Genomic DNA, 17,283 nt, shown 5'->3' with positions numbered 1-17,283 from the left:
AATCCGCACCGCCGCGGAAATTCTTTGCATGGCCGAAAGCCACTTCCCCTTGGCAACGCTTGCACATCGATTTTGCTGGTCCATTCTGGAATGCTCGTTGGTTGGTTGTGGTCGATGCTTTCAGTAATTTTCCTTTTGTTGTCCGGATGTCTTCCACGACGTCTTCTGCCACAATCCAAGCCTTGTCTGCTATCTTTTGCATTGAAGGCCTTCCGCAGACTATTGTTTCCGACAATGGCCCACAATTCATGTCCGCAGAATTTCAGTCCTTCTGCAAGGCCAATGGTATTCAACATCTGACGTCCGCGCCGTTTTCGCCTCAGTCAAACGGTGCCGCGGAACGATTGGTCCGGACTTTCAAGTCACAGATGTTGAAATTGAAAGAGTCGCATTCTCGGGAGGACGCATTGTTGCTCTTTTTGTCCACGTATCACTCTCAGCCCCGCGATGGTCGCTCGCCGGCTGAGTTGCTCCATGGTCGTTCTCATCGAACCTTGATGTCTTTGCTGCATCCGCCGCATCAGGTTCCTGTGCAGTGGCAGACTCCTGCTTTTGCTCCTGGCGGCGTTGTCTTCTATCGCACCTATCGCGGTTCACGGCGTTGGCTCGCAGGGCGCATTCTTCGCTGCCTCGGCCGCGCGATGTATTTGGTTTTGGGGGCCTCTGGTGAGGTGCGTCGGCATCTCAATCAGCTGCGCCTCTGTCGTCGCCCGGGTTCTGCCGCTCCCCGTCTGCTTTCAGCGACGGAGCCGTCAGGTCAGCACCCTGGGGACCCATCTACTGGCTCGCCTCATCCCCAGGTGTTACCGACGCTGCCTTCCATTTTGCCTCATGGCGTCGCGCCGCCGCCGCAGCCGCCGCAGCCGCCTCCGGCGCCGTCCGCAGTGGACGCTTCGCTGCAGCCGCCACGCGCCTCCCTGGGTCACGCGCCGCCGATCGCTTCCCGTGACCAGCTGTCCTCCGCCATGGAACTCTTGCCCGCTCCGGACCAGATGTCGTCATCGCGCGTTGGATTCTCCGACCACATGGAGGTCGACCCTTCGGCCCCTCCTGTCTCTTTACGGGCGCATACACCGCATGTTGATGTGCACCCTGGACTAGGTTTTCAGGCGTTTCCTAGCTCCCCTCGGACCGAATGGCCGGGTGCGGGTGGCACAGCCTCGCCTGTTGTTAGGCTCCCCACCTCATCGCATACGTCAACATGGGGTTCTCCCCACGGCGGGCGGAAGCCTTATTTCACGACCGTTCGCCGATTTGCGGGGGAGGGATGTGGTGTCACAGCCAGACACCACACGTGCTAGGTGGTAGCTTAAATTGGCTGCGGTCCTGTAGTACATGTCGGACCCGCGTGTCGCCACTGTGTGATCGCAAACCTAGCGCCACCACAAGGCAGGTCTCGAGAGACTGACTCGAACTCATCCCAGTTGTACGGACGACAGAGCTAGCGACTAGACGTACGAAGCCTTTCTCTCTCATTAGCCGAGAGACAGAATAGCCTTCAGCTAAGTTAATGGCTACGAACTAGCAAGGCGCCATTAGCCTTACAGTGATTGTAATTAGAGTCTCACTTGTGTTCACCATAGAGATGTACAAGAAGACATTAAAGATAAGTATATGAGAAGCTCCGTTCTTTTCTTCATAGCATTAATTACGTATCCTGTTCCAGTACTTCACGCCCGTCTGCGTTAGTCTCGCGTGCCCTTTAAGCCACCTCTATCTACAAGGTGTTGGCCCAGCTGCCGACACATCAATCTGAGCCCCACAAACTACATGATGTGTGAACCACTGACTTCATCAGGCAGATAACCTTCTTGTTCAGAGGTGTTATTCTAAAAGTATTATCAGTTGCGTATTCTAATGTGGTGAATTCTTTGTGATTGTACCTCATTACCTTACATGAATTGCATGCAATGTAAGGTAGCAGAATATAGAACTGTAAAATCGTGACAACAAACAGTTGATCTGTCAGAGTAGGATCGAAACCCTACCATAATCACACAATTTATTGCAGTCACTGAGTGTGTGGCTATGTAGATGCTTCAAAAGATGCATCTTTGTGAGTGTATATGGAATAGTTTGATGAACCATTCGCTGTTGTTGTTGATGTGTGTGTGTGTGTTTGTGTGTGTCTGTGTGTGTGTCTCTCTCTCTCTCCCTGTGTGTGTGTGTGTGTGTGTGTGTGTGTGTGTGTATGTATGTATGTATGTATTTACGTGTGTATTGAAATGTGTGTAGAGTGGAACATAAAGGTAATGAAAATGTATATATATTGTAAATAGAAAGAATGAAAATAGAAATAAATGAATGATGAAATGTAAATGCCTGATATATGACGAAAGAAACGTAAATACTGGAACAAATTGAACAATAACGATTACATGGGATACATAGTACTTACAATTTCCTAGTTTATGTGCCAATAGTACCTGAGGTTAGTAGTTTAAAGTGATGATGATGATGTCCCATACTTCATAACAGACTGTAGGGGAGCGATGTGGGAGACCCCCACCGCCGTACTAGCCAAGGTAAAATGCATATGTTTATAAATCACAAAAAAATAAATTATTATAGAACGTGTATGTAAATAAATCAGAAATTATTATTGTTATAAGTGTATAAAACTTGTTAACAACAAAGACTGTCAATAAACATTAAGATATTTTTACTTCAGTTTTATTATTTACAAACCGCAGAGTTCAACTGAATGAGATCATGCAATAATTAAACTAGAGACAGAGAGAAAATTATTGGTGATTACTTAATCTGTTGTTGTTTATAACAAAACCTGAACCTCTCCCCATGGTGATCAGACCTCAAATGAAGAGGCCGCCACAAAGTTGAGCTACTTATAAAGGATGATATGGTGGAGGAGGAGGGAGGGGCCCAATCTTATTGGCCCATTGTGTTTCCTGTCATTTTATATCATGCGACCACTGTTGAATTACGTAATGAACTCGGGTTCAGCTAGCACAATTGCCTACGGCTTATGGGAGATTCCCATGGGTGAAACTGATCAATTCCCAGTGCTCTCTGGGGTTCGGGAGGGGGTAGGTTAAGAAAAGGGAATAAGGGATGACCTTAATTGTAAGTGAGCCAAATGTGTAATCTGACAGAGGATCTGATAAGGTGGTTACCTGTCCAGAAGCTCCCCCCTGTTCTAATAAGGACAAAATCAAGATAACCAAAATCGTAATGATTTAGGATAGAGAGGTCTAAGAAACAGCAAACAAATTTAGTTTGAGTCCACAGATATGTGACAGATGATTGTTGATGCTGAAATGCATTACGATGTTTTAGTTTCTGTTCAGTATTGGTAACATAAATATGTTTTGGAAGCTGTATTAGTCTATGAAGGTGTAATACCCATGGCAAAATGGTTCAAATGGCTCTGAGCACTATGGGACTTAACTTCTGAGGTCATCAGTCCCCTAGAACTTGAAACTACTTAAACCTAACTAACCTAAGGACATCACACACATCCATGCCTGAGGCAGGATTCGAACCATCCATGCCTAGGGCATGGATATGTGTGATGTCCTTAGGTTAGTTATGTTGAAGTAGTTCTAAGTTCTAGGGGACTGATGACCTCACAAGTTAAGTCCCATAGTGCTCAGAGCCATTTTGAACACTGTGGATAAGAGCAGCTTGCAGCAAAATTTCTGAAAACAAGATGTATTCTAAAGAATGTGTTTTAAATAAAAAGGAAACACTAATTAATGGACCTAAGCGCATAGAAACGCTATGGATGGGCTAACAAGGAAACTACTACGTAAATGGCATAGGTAAAGGAAACTTAACATCGGTACACTGGGTAAGACGTGAAACAAAATAATTTATTTTTTAAGATATTAACATAAGACATCCATATAACTGCTGTGGCCTGGTAACTGTGTACGACTACTAGAGAAACGCTATGCAATTCACAACAGAATCTCTTAATTTAGACTCGCGGTCGTAATTAGCGGTGGCAGGAAAGGTTTAATACTCGCATTCAGACCCACATTCACCCAAAGAACAGCAAGGACGATCCCAGCACTAACATACAACGAGGCTGGGGGGTTTGTTCCGCTGTGTTGGGAAATAATTAAATAAGAGAGTAAATCTGAATATCGCGGTTGCGTTTAAAGTTGAACTTCGGTTTGGAGAAACAGCCTCAATGAGGGCCACACGTACACTCTTATGCGCTTAACATGAAATCATAAACCACAAATACAATTAAAAAATCCGGACAGTATATATTTAGCATTCCAAAATCAGAACAATAAGTACACTATAGGACCGAGACAGGGGGCCACAGCAGAGTTAGGCTCACAGTTAACTTGTGTGGCAACGTGGTTCTCCGAATCACAATTTTACGTACCGTGGCCAATATCTGGCTACATTAAACCACGCACCCGTTAACAATTAACGTTTTATACAGGACACATTTGAGTAGACAAAGGGTACTGGTAGAGGGCCAGCCAACTCTAATATTAACCCACGTGGATGGTTTCCAACGGACATATAGCAATGAAACAAAGAAAATTCACAAAAAGGCAAAAATTCGGAAAAGATTAGAATGCATACACTCGCAGTCGCAGGCACACAAACATTCACACTGAACCGAGGGAGCACTTCCTCCCTGAGATCGTTTCAACATACACAACACCCTTGCGCTACGTTTTTCTTACACACCTGAGTCTGCATTAGGAATGAAACTGAAAAAACTGCTAAAGCCTTCCGTTCCTTGCTGCGAACCAGCAATACAACCTTTATAAGACACACGGAAGGCCAAAAACTGCACAAAGCGCAAGTTCAGTGAGACTGAATTACAAAAAGCTCCTCTCTCGCTATGAGACAATGCGCCACGCGGTTAAATCAACTCACCCTTCTTCGGAGAGATCTCTTCTACAGACCCTCGGAGAGCTGGAAGCAGACCGACTATCTCACTCTAAAACTTCTCCCACACAACGCCGTGGCCAGGAAAAACCAGAGATGAGGCTTACGCCGCCAACCTAACAACAGTAACTTGCACGCAAAGGGAACAAACCTCTTTGCCTACGTGAAAACGACCAGGGTTGGCCATTCCGTAAGACTACCGCTGATTCTATGCAGCAGACTAAACCGCCGTACAGCAAAATGAAACACACCCACATTCGTTCACTCACGCATGCCAGAGAGATTTGGAATACGATAACAAGGGATAAACATTTTATGGAATCATAGTCGTGAGTTGTGACACGTATAAAAACATGGAAGACTTACAATGGCGTTATAGACACATTTGCATGTCTGAAAAGAACCAACATAACAACCATCATAATCTTGAGTTATTTGGAAACAGCTATTCTAGACAAATAATGTGATATATGGAAACTGTAATGTTGTGTAATATGTGATAAACTAAACTCCTTTGTCATCATATACTAGGTGTGTGGCCACGCATGCAGAGCACACGAGGAATTCTTTTTATTTTTATCAGAGCTCTAAAGAATGCTTTTCTTTTTTCTTTTTTTTTTTTTTTTGTCATCAATCTACTGACTGGTTTGATGAGGCCCGCCACTAATTCCTTTCCTGTCCTAACCTCTTCATCTCAGAGTAGCACTTGCAACCTACGTCCTCAATTATTTGCTTGACGTATTCCAATCTCTGTCTTCCTCTACAGTTTTTGCCCTCTACAGCTCCCTCTAGTACCATGCAAGTCATTCCCTCATGTCTTAGCAGATGTCCTATCATCCTGTCCCTTCCCCTTATCAGTGTTTTCCACATATTCCTTTCCTCTCCGATTCTGCGTAGAACCTCCTCATTCCTTACCTTATCAGTCCACCTAATTTTCAACATTCGTCTATAGCACCACATCTCAAATGCTTCGATTCTCTTCTGTGCCGGTTTTCCCACAGTCCATGTTTCACTACCATACAATGCTGTACTCCAGACGTACATCCTCAGAAATTTCTTCCTCAAATTAAGCCCGGTATTTGATATTAGTAGACTTCTCTTGGCCAGAAATGCCTATTTTGCCATAGCGAGTCTCCTTTTGATGTCCTCCTTGCTCCGTCCGTCATTGGTTATTTTACTACCTAGGTAGCAGAATTCCTTAACTTCATTGACTTCGTGACCATGAATCCTGATGTTAAGTTTCTCGCTGTTCTCATTTCTACTACTTCTCATTACCTTCGTCTTTCTCCGATTTCCTCTCAAACCATACTGTGTACTCATTAGACTGTTCATTCCGTTCAACAGATCATTTAATTCTTCTTCACTTTCACTCAGGATAGCAATGTCATCAGCGAACCGTATCATTGATATCCTTTCACCTTGTATTTTAATTCCACTCCTGAACCTTTCTTTTATTTCCATCATCGCTTCCTCGATGTAGAGATTGAAGAGTAGGGGCGAAAGGCTACAGCCTTGTCTTACACCATTCTTAATACGAGCACTTCGTTCTTGATCGTCCACTCTTATTATTCCCTCTTGGTTGTTGTACATATTGTATATGAGCCGTCTCTCCCTATAGCTTACCCCTACTTTTTTCAGAATCTCAAACAGCTTGCACCATTTTATATTGTCGAACGCTTTTTCCAGGTCGACAAATCCTATGAAAGTGTCTTGATTTTTCTTTAACCTTGCTTCCATTATTAGCCGTAACGTCAGAATTGCCTCTCTCGTCCCTTTACTTTTCATAACCTAGCGTATTCTCAATTTTCTTTTCCATTCTTCCGTATATTATTCTTGTAAGCAGCTTCGATGCTAAGCGGGTTGTCCGATAATTGTCGCACTTGTCGCTCTTGCCGTCTTCGGAATTGTGTCGATGATGCTTTTCCGAAAGTCCGATGGTATGTCGCCAGACTCATATATTCTACACACCAACGTGAATAGACGTTTTGTTGCCACTTCCCCCAATGATTTTAGAAATTCTGATGGAATGTCATCTATCCCTTCTGCCTTATTTGACCGTAAGTCCTCCAAAGCTCTTATGAATTCCGATTCTAATACTGGATCCCCTATCTCTTCTAAATCGAAGCTGTTTCTTCTTCTATCACATCAAATCTTCAACCTCATAGAGGCTTTCAATGTATTCTTTCCACCTATCTGCTCTCTCCTCTGCATTTAACAGTGGAATTCCTGTTGCACTCTTAATGTTACCACCGTTGCTTTTAATGTCACCAAAGGTTGTTTTGACTTTCCTGTATGCTGAGTCTGTCCTTCCGACAATCATATCTTTTTCGATGTCTTCACATTTTTCCTGCAGCCATTTCGTCTTAGCTTTCCTGCACTTCCTATTTATTCCATTCCTCAGCGACTTGTATTTCTGTATTCCTGATTTTCCCGGAACATGTTTTTACTTCCTCCTTTCATCAATCAACTAAAGTATTTCATCTGTTGCCCATGGTTTCTTCGCAGCTACCTTCTTTGTACCTATGTTTTCCTTCCCAACTTCTGTGATGGCCCTTTTTAGAGATGTCCATTCCTCTTCAACCGTACTGCCTACTGCGCTATTCCTTATTGCTGTACCTATAGCGTTAGAGAACTTCAAACGTATCTCGTCATTCCTTAGTACTTCTGTATCCCACTTCTTTGCGTATTGATTCTTCCTGACTAATGTCTTGAACTTCAGCCTACTCTTCATCACTACTATATTGTGATCTGAGTCTATATCTGCTCCTGGGTACGCCTTACAGTCCAGTATCTGATTTCGGAATCTCTGTTTGACCATGATGTAATCTAATTGAAATCTTCCCGTATCTCCCGGCCTTTTCCAAGTATACCTCCTCCTCTTGTGATTCTTGAACAGGGTATTCGCTATTAGTAGCTGAAATTTGTTACAGAACTCAATTAGTCTTTCTCCTCTTTCATTCCTTGTCCCAAGCCCATATTCTCCTGTAGCCTACTCCTTCCCCTACAACTACATTCCAGTCGCCCATGACTATTAGATTTTCGTCCCCCTTTACATACTGCATTACCGTTTCCTCATACACTTTCTCTATCTGTTCATCTTCAGCTTGCGACGTTGGCATGTATACCTGAACTATCGTTGTCGGTGTTGGTCTGCTGTCGATTCTGATTAGAACAACCCGGTCACTGAACTGTTCACAGTAGCACACCCTCTGCCCTACCTTCCTATTCATAACGAATCCTAAACTTGTTATACCATTTTCTGCTGCTGTTGATATTACCCGATACTCATCCGACCAGAAATCCTTTTCTTCCTTCCACTTCACTTCGCTGACCCCTACTACTTCTAGATTGAGCCTTTGCATTTCCCTTTTCAGATTTTCTAGTTTCCCTACCACGTTCAAGCTTCTGACATTCCACGCCCCGAGTCGTAGAACGTTATCCTTTCGTTGATTATTCAATCTTTTTCTCATGGTAACCTCCCCCTTGGCAATCCCCTCCCAGAGATCCGAATGGGGGACTATTCCGGAATCTTTTGTCAATGACACTTCTTGAATTACCGGCCACATGTCCTGTGGATACACGTTACGTGTCTTTAATGCAGTGGTTTCCATTGCCTTCTGCATCCTCATGTCGTTGATCATTGCTGATTCTTCCGCCTTTAGGGGCAATTTCCCACCCCTAGGACAAGAGAGTGCCCTGAACCTCTATCCGCTCCTCCGCCCTCTTTGACAAGGCCGTTGGCAGAATGAGGCTGACTTCTTATGCCGGAAGTCTTCGGCCGCCAATGCTGATTATTTATCAAAATTTAGGCAGTGGCGAGGATCGAACCTGGGACTGAAGACGTTTTGATTATGAATCAAAGACGCTACCCCTTGACCACGGGTACATGCTCTGATAAAGAAGCATTGCCTTTTCTGTCCTCTAATTGGCTATTACTTGAGTATAGAAACTACAGAACGCCCCGATACGGAGCTGTGGCACATCAATGAAAGTAGTTGCTGGAATGAAATTAAACGTCGCCAAATTTTTCTCTTTCCTAACTTCTCAAGTGATTTCCTGGAAGTGATCCTTTCCATATATATCTTGGTCGGCCAATTTTCGCAAATACACTTTTGTAGCTTTCGTTAATTTTTTATTTCTGTATTTAGTTAACTGTCGAATTCAGATAAGAAGTGCTGTATAACACCTCCATCACTTTGCTTGGAAATTAATGAATGAGAAACGCTTGGTAAAGCCGATATAGCTCAGAACCTTTCATATTTTCATGGAATTCCTTAATGCCACATAGCCTCAATTCCAGTTTCAGTGCCACGACAACGGCCACTATTTTATGAATGACAGTCATCATGAGTAATGGTATTTAGAAATTTTTAGATAATTGATATCACTATGTCACACTGATATAAAGTGATAATTATGGTTACATTGTTACACAACGTTAAATCTCACCTATTTCAACGTGATCTTATTTTTCGCTGTATGTACTTCGTTACTGACACTCGCAAATAATGAGACACGCATCACCTTCTGGAGAAGAATACTAAGTGCCTGAAATCGCTCAAGGAATTAAATTTCGTATATGCAACTAGTTGCTTATTATTTCGTTATAGACGACTACAGTTACTGAAAATGGACAAAATAATATTTTTATTTTTCGGAAGAGGTTTACTTTACCGAGTATAAAATAAATTATGCTTAATCTGAGTGTATAATCTTCACATCGGTCTTTTTGATTTTGGATCGTTGTGATATGAGGAGATATCAGTAAACGACACTGACATGTTCGAATGGGTAATACTATAACACAGAAAATGAAAATTCCTATAAAACTGGTAGTTGTCATATTCAGCAACAAGTTCATAGTTACTGGTTTCTAAAAGTCGAATCACTATTACTTTTAAAAAATGATGAAACTTCTGACTTTGCAATAAATTCAGGATATGTGCATTTACTGTTCTGTCAGTAGGCCAGTTCTTCAGGAACGAATAATCTTTTGTTGTAATAGCAACATTTCCAAGCAGTACAAATACTTAATTGCGAGGGGGGACTGGAAAGCAGGAAAATCAAGAGATGGAATGATTGTTGGTGAATATAGACTGGGGTAAAGGAATGAAAGAGGAAGTCACGTGGTAGAATTTTATACAGAGGATAATTTAATCATCGCTAACACTCGGTTTAAAAATCATGAAAATAGGTCATACACATGAAGAGGTCAGCAAACACCGGAAGTTTTGATATTTATTATATAACAGTAAGCCAGAGATTTGGGAACTAGATTTTAAATTGTGAGACACTTCCAGGAGCAGATGTGGACTCTGACCACAATTTATTGGTTATGAACTGTACATCAAAACTAAAAGATTTCAATACATTAGGAAATTAAGGAGATTAAACCTGGATGAGCTGAAAGAGCTAGGGTTGTTGAGAATTTCAGAGGGAGCATTAGCCAACGATTGACCTGAACAGAGGAAAGGAACACAGTAGAAAACGAATATCTTTAGAGATGAAATAGTGAAGGCAGCAGAGGATCAAATCGATAAAAAGACAAAACTTACCAGAAATCCTTGGGTAATACAGGAGATGCTGAATTTAGTTGATGAAAGGACAAAATATAAAAATGTAGCAAGTGAAGAAGGTGAAAAGGAAAACAAATGTCTAAAAAGTGAGATTCACATTAAGTATGAAATGGCTAACCAGGAATGGCTAGAGGGCAAGTGTGTGTATTTAGAAGCGCTCTTTACTAGGGTAAAGACAGATACGGCATAAAAGACAATTAAAGACTCCTTTTAGGGAGAAGATATGCGGTTGTATGAGTATCAAGAGCTCAGATGAAAAACTCAGTCCTAAGCTGAAAAGTGGAAGTACTCAATGGAAGGAGGATGAATTTCAAGGCAGTATTATTAAATGCAAGAGCATGTAGATGAAGGTGAGATGGGAGATATGACATGACATAAAGAATTTGTCATAGCATTGAAAGACTAAGTCGATACAAGGTTTGGCAGTAGATATTCAATCAGTCAGAAGTACTGATAGCACTGAGAGAACCAATAATGGCGAAACTCTTCCATCTTGCGTGCAAAATATATGAGACAGTCGAAATACTCTCACACTTCAAAAAGAAAGTAGCTAGCTATTCCAGTTCCATGGAAAGGAGGAGATGACTGATGTCAATAATGCCGAACTATCAGATTCATAAGTCATGGTTTGCAAAATACTAACTTGAATTCTTTGCAGAAGAATGGAAAGACTTAGAAGGTAGGTTAAGTAAAGAACACCTTCCTTTATAGCATTTGTCGACTTAGAGAAAGCTTTTGACATTGTTGATTGGAGTACCCTCTTTGAATTCTGAAGGTAGCAGGGGTAAGATTCAGGAAGCGAAAGGTTATTTGCAACTTGTACAAAAACCAGACGGCAGTTACAAGAGTCGAAGGACAAGAAAGTAAAGCAATGGTTGAGAAGGGAGTGAGACAGTGTTGTAGCCGATCGCTGTTCCTATATCATCAACGTTTGAGAAAGCAAAAAAGACAGCAAAGAATAATTTGGTGTGAGAATTACCTTGAGGCAGAAGAAATAAAAACTTTGAGTTTTGATGATGACATTGTAATTGTGTCAGAGGAATTGGAAGAGCAGTTGAACGGAATGCGAAGTGTCTTGAAAAGACAATATGAGGTGAACATCAACAAAAGCATAACAAGGATAATAGAATTTACCCGAATTAAATCAGGTGGCACAGAGAGAATTAGGTAGGGAAATGATACCTTTAAAGTAGCAGTAGGGTTTTGTTATTTGGGAAGTAAAATAACTGGTGGGATTGGTTGACAGGAAACATTCTAACACATCAAGTGATTATGTATTTAATATTGGCGGAAGTATGGGGAGCAAGAACTGTGATAGAGACCAACAGATGCATACAGTTAGCAGATTCAAAAGGATGAGGGTTTTATTAGTTATTCGGAGGTGAAGAAGCTTGCACAGGTTAGAGAAGCAGGGAGAGCTGCATCAAACCAGTCTTTGGGATGAAGACCACAACAACAGTTTCATAATATTAAGAGCTACTCGATATAAAGAAGTATGAGCGTTTTGTGCAGTAATGAAATGAAAGTCAATTAGTGGATTAGACACTCGTAAAGGCAAGATAATTAATTTAGGTGACATTCAATCGATGTGTCCCTCGTCCCTTACAGTACTGATGAGCAGAATAACGACTGGGAAATATCTTGCTCACCTTCAGTTAGGTAGCATTGCGACAGTGGAGACACAGTCATCCGAATTTACACTGATTCTTAAGTTTATGCATAATGAAGTAATAACGAACTATTTGTATACATTATTCACAGAAAGAGGAGACCTTACAGCAAGTCTGAGGCATTGCGAGGTGCATTCATAGAAGTAAAATCAAAAGAATACTTCCAGTTCAGTGGACACATATCATCGCTATCGAGTTTCTCAAGAACAGTTATGACTCCACGTGCCTTCATGGATGCAGTAAAACCTTTATATATACTCTTCAGGATGTGTGGTTACGCTTCAGTGATTAGAATAGACAGAAACAGGAAAAACTTCTGTCTGAGAGGGTGGTATGTAATAAGTGCAGTATGGTTTGCTTGTATTGTGGCACTAGGCTCATATTGTAGCTATAGTTACTCTTGTAATCCTCCGATTAGAGATTATTTACCAACTTTGACGGTTCCTGCGGTATTAGTTTTACTGCTGGTGTGGATGGAGTCAGCTATAATGCTATTCAAGTGTCTCACTACTGGGAACCGACACCTCTGCCAAATAATTAATCTGCTGGAAACAGTAGATCAATTACTATTCCACTGCCAATATGGGTACAGCAAGGTTTTTACCAAAACAAAATGGCTCTGAGCACTATGGGACTCAACTGCTGAGGTCATTAGTCCCCTAGAACTTAGAACTAGTTAAACCTAACTAACCTAAGGACATCACAAACATCCATGCCCGAGGCAGGATTCGAACCTGCGACCGTAGCGGTCTTGCGGTTCCAGACTGCAGCGCCTTTAACCAAAACACGGAGAGTGGTTTTTATTTTTGTTGCAGTATTATTAGGACACGTTATTGGTCTCTGTTTACATACTGCAGCTGTTAGTTTTGAAGGGAAGTGGAAGGAGAATATTGTCTTTTTTTCTGCACTCTATAACTTAGTTTGGCAAGTACAGTTCTTTGGCATCGTGCTGGTTGTGCGGGACCGGATGGGCGCCATCCGCAGGCAGCTGCTGAGGAGTGTGCGGCCGACGTTGCGCAGGGAGGCGGAGCTGGAGGAGGCGGCGACCTCTGGAGGGCGGCGGTGGGTGGCGGAGGGTGGGCTGTGGCGGCTGCAGCGCGCCAGGCTGTCCCTCCACCGCGTCGCCCGCCTCTGCCGACACCACTTTGGGCTCTCGCTGTCGCTGTCCTTTCTCAACCGCCTGCTCCAGCTCGTCTGCACCAGTTACAGCTCCTTGCTCTTGGCGAACAACTGGCAATACCTCTCGTTCGGATTACGTGCCCTTGCCGCTGCGATCGGTGTTCTGTTGGTGGTTGAAGCCAGCTTCCTGCTAGCCCTGTGCTGGGCGTGCTCGTCTGCTCAGGATAGAGCGGTCAGAGTTGGCCTGGTGCTGGACAAGATTCAGTCCCTGCTGGGGCCCAGTGTTACGTCACGTTCTCTCCAATTGGCAGTGGAGAATCTGCGTTTTTCCGCTGCGGGCTTCTTTGACTTAGATCTACGTTTATTTGTTGCTCTTATTGGTACGAGTGTAACATATGTTATAATACAGTTTCGCAAATAAGACAACTAATGCATGGTTCACTAGCTTTCTTTTAGTACTATTTAGTCACTCACTCAGAGACACTTTGTAGCAACTCCTACCACTGCACACTTTGCTATGAAATGTAATTACGCTTTTTCATAGCATTAAAATAAAAATTAACAAAATCGTCTATATGACTATTCTTCCTGTACAGACCAGATTTTCCTGTTACATAATGTGCGCATGAAACAGACGTGACTCTCCAGTGTGGTTTTACCATTCAGTTCATATTCTATAAATTGCCTTCAAATTTTTTGATAGTAGTTTTGCAGAAAGTTTCTCTGTAAATATTTTTAACTATTTTACCTGTTCATCTTCGAATGTTTGCTATTAAATACCATTAAAAATATGACCAAAAGTACATTAAAAGCCAGGCTTCCTTCGATAACTCAGTTGCCAATAATAAGTCAATGTTAGTTATACATCAAACTAACACTTACTTACAGTATAAGTTTTATTGTTGGAACTTTTGCTTCTGTATTTTGAATCGTTAAATGGGATGCATTGTATTTGGTGCAACAGGTATAAGGACAGATATTTGTATATGTCGTAGCGTGATATGTACACACAACAGAGTGTTGGTTGTTTTTTTTTTTTTTTCTCTTTGTCCATCACTCCTCAGACAAACACATCACATACTCCACAGCCCAATATTTTCTGCATGGTTGTAATTGACCCACTAAGTGGACGACACATGCCAGTACAGACTCATATTTTAGTATCCATACGTCCACTCTTCAATACATGACCTGCTGTAGAGGAGAAAATAACCATTAATGCCTTGCTGTGACCATTAGTTCTTGGAGGTACTACCAAACATAAAAATATACCTCTTATAATACCTACAAATATCAGTTTGTAAGTGACTTAAAATACTGATGTAATGTTTTTCTGTACACCGTCCTCAGTCATCAAAAAAATATCTCCATTTACACCCGTTACACCCTTAAAAACGAATGGTCCACAGAGAAAAATCGAATAAAACCCTGGGTAGGATCGCTACTAGGAATACTATTTCACACTCTTAAATGTAAGGTTGCCAGATTACAGTGAGAAAAAATGGGGCCACTAGGTTTTGTAAAATTATATATATATTTCTTCTTTCTACACAGAACACAATTAAGAAGAGTACTTCTCAGTTGAACATGCATTTCTCAGGACAGTATTATAAAAATCACTGTAACTTAAATCAAATTTGAAGAAAGTATAAATCCATTATCATTAGATCAACTAAATATCTTTTTCGCTCATCACTGTATTTAATGTTTATAGTGGACAAACCTCTCTCTGTGGAACTAAAACATTCCATATTTCTGATGCACTAATCAGCTGTATTTTGTAGACCCATTTCTGTGGTACTGAGATTCTGGCTAACTTTGCTTTCAAATGTTCATCCCCCACCCCATAAAATAAATCACTAACCATATCAGTGTCTGAATGCATATTATCTACACTAAGTAAATCAACAATATAAAGTGATTCGGCTAATTTCAAAATACAGGCTGTACATGAAGTCCGGGAACACTTTCAGTTCTTTCTTGCACTAGAACAAAACATTGTACAGATATTATACATATAACATTTTGAAGAGACACCCTGAACGTTTTTTTTTTCATGTTTACCGCCACAGCGTAGTTTGGTGATTTGCCGATAGCGCTAGTCGCAAACACGGCGAGTTCAGGTGCGGAGCTAGCTTTCTGTGTGTTGGAGTTCGACAAAAACAAGTGTGCTACAGCTGTTCAACGGATGTTTAGAACCTAGTACGGTAAGAAGCCACCAACAAGGAAGGCCATTTACCACTGGTACAACAAATTCGTTACGACGGGTTGCTTGTGCCCGGCAGAGAGAGACGGACGTCCCAGTGAGAGTGAAGTGAGTGTGGAGCGCGTACGAGAGACATACATAAGGATCCAAATAAAGATGCCTCAAACGCAGTCGGACTCTCTGTTCTTCTTTCAGCAGGGTGGGGCTCACCCCCAATTTTCATCGGGAAGTTCGTGGGTACCTGAACACGGAGCTGCCGTATCCATGGATCGGCCGCGCTAGAGAAGTGGACAGTTGTTTCATGAAATTGACTCCTCGATCACATGATCTCACTCCGTGTGCCTTTTTTTAGTGAGGACACATTGAAGATATGATGTAGGAGAGGTCCGGGAGAGAATACGGGAAGCGACTGCCACAGTCGACGATGCCATCTGGGACGGGTATGGAAAGAAATCGATTACCGTATTGACGTCTGCCGGGTCACTCATGGATCGCATATCGAATGTTTGTAAAAAAAACTTTCAGAGTTTCTCTTCAAAATGCAATATGTACGACATCTCTACAATGTTTAGTTCTTGTGCAATAAATAACTGAATGTGTTCCTACATTTTATGTACACCCTGTATTTTGAAACTCATCGTTTTTGTTTTCAAGTGATGTATTATTCATTAATGATGAAACTTGGTTATCATTAAGATCCATACATTCATTCAAATATTTCAGACACACTACATTTATGTGTGTCTGTATTCTTATAGTTGTGTTCGCCTTTGACTTTGTATTAGATCCTCTAATTTATCTAGCAGCTGTTTGCAACTCATAACGAAAATAACAGTTAATTAACCCATGTCCTAACTCCATTTTTATTTTCCCCATCATACAGTAAGGTTCACAAATTGTCAGTTCATTTTCTTCTGAGTTGAGTATACCCTTGGAAAGTGTCATTTAAATGCAGCGAAAAATGAAGATATAATTTCACTAAAATGAATGATTGTTTTTCTGAACCAGACGCATTCATACAGTTCTTTTTAATGAATTAGGGTCAATCATCTACACTAGAAAAGTACGATGTAATGGCCGGAAGATTTTTCAACAAACGTTCTACGGCAGGCGTTAGGTCCATGTCTCAATAAGGCAATGTATTCCATATTAAGAAATTGAAAGAAATATTTGAGCTGCGATACCCCTCTAGCTGAATTTGATAAATAGTTGAAAGACTTGATTACTGTAATTTCATCATCTAAGGACATAACATTCACACCAGATTTACAGGTTTATGGACTGTATGTGTACAGCAATTAAATTTCACTACACAGCGTATTTCCCTTTTTAAGTGAACGTAACAAACAGTTTTTCTTCCCACAGTTTGCATTTGTGTTGTCCACAGTAAAACTTGGAACCTGGGACGAATTCAACTCGCGTTATGGGGTCCTTCTGAAGACTTGCTAAGATACTGCAGGTTCACTAGCCTCATCAGAGAAATCTATAATTTGTCGGACACACCTGCTTGCACGTCAAAGTATCTTACACAAATAGTATAACACTTTTGATTACCTATGTTGGAAGTGTCAAATCCTCCACCGAAATATTTGTTAACTTTTAAGTTTTGCGATAAATTATTGACGCTGTTTGGTCCAAAAAGAACAGCAATCAATGCCTCACATTTTGTTTTATCACAGGAGATCTTATCTTCATTTGTCAAATCTGGGAATAGCTGAGACGATACTTTCATACTGCTGTCATTGGTGGCGTAGCTAAGATGATGTTTAAATGTGTGAATCGCGAATGTAAGCTCAGATGCAGTTTTCTGAAAAGCACTTTTAATAGCGCCATT

At 41.5% G+C, this 17,283-nt stretch overlaps 1 protein-coding gene across 1 annotated transcript; it reads left to right on the top strand.

The window, feature by feature from the left end:
- Nucleotides 1–13,091: 13,091 nt before the first annotated feature.
- Nucleotides 13,092–13,664, top strand: LOC126233042 (putative gustatory receptor 2a). Its single transcript, XM_049942836.1, has one exon. It carries the CDS (start codon nucleotides 13,092–13,094, stop codon nucleotides 13,662–13,664), a length of 573 nt encoding a protein of 190 aa, XP_049798793.1.
- Nucleotides 13,665–17,283: the final 3,619 nt, after the last annotated feature.

This window comes from Schistocerca nitens, chromosome 1, assembly GCF_023898315.1.
Source record: "Schistocerca nitens isolate TAMUIC-IGC-003100 chromosome 1, iqSchNite1.1, whole genome shotgun sequence".
Taxonomy (NCBI): Eukaryota; Metazoa; Arthropoda; class Insecta; order Orthoptera; family Acrididae; genus Schistocerca; species Schistocerca nitens.
Note: the sequence above shows the minus strand (reverse complement) of the source record. Positions and strands in the feature narration are given on the sequence as shown.

What these genes read in the sequence shown, in the direction of transcription:
- LOC126233042 (XM_049942836.1), top strand. Translation starts at nt 13,092, where the DNA reads ATGGGCGCCATCCGCAGGCAGCTGCTGAGGAGTGTGCGGCCGACGTTG.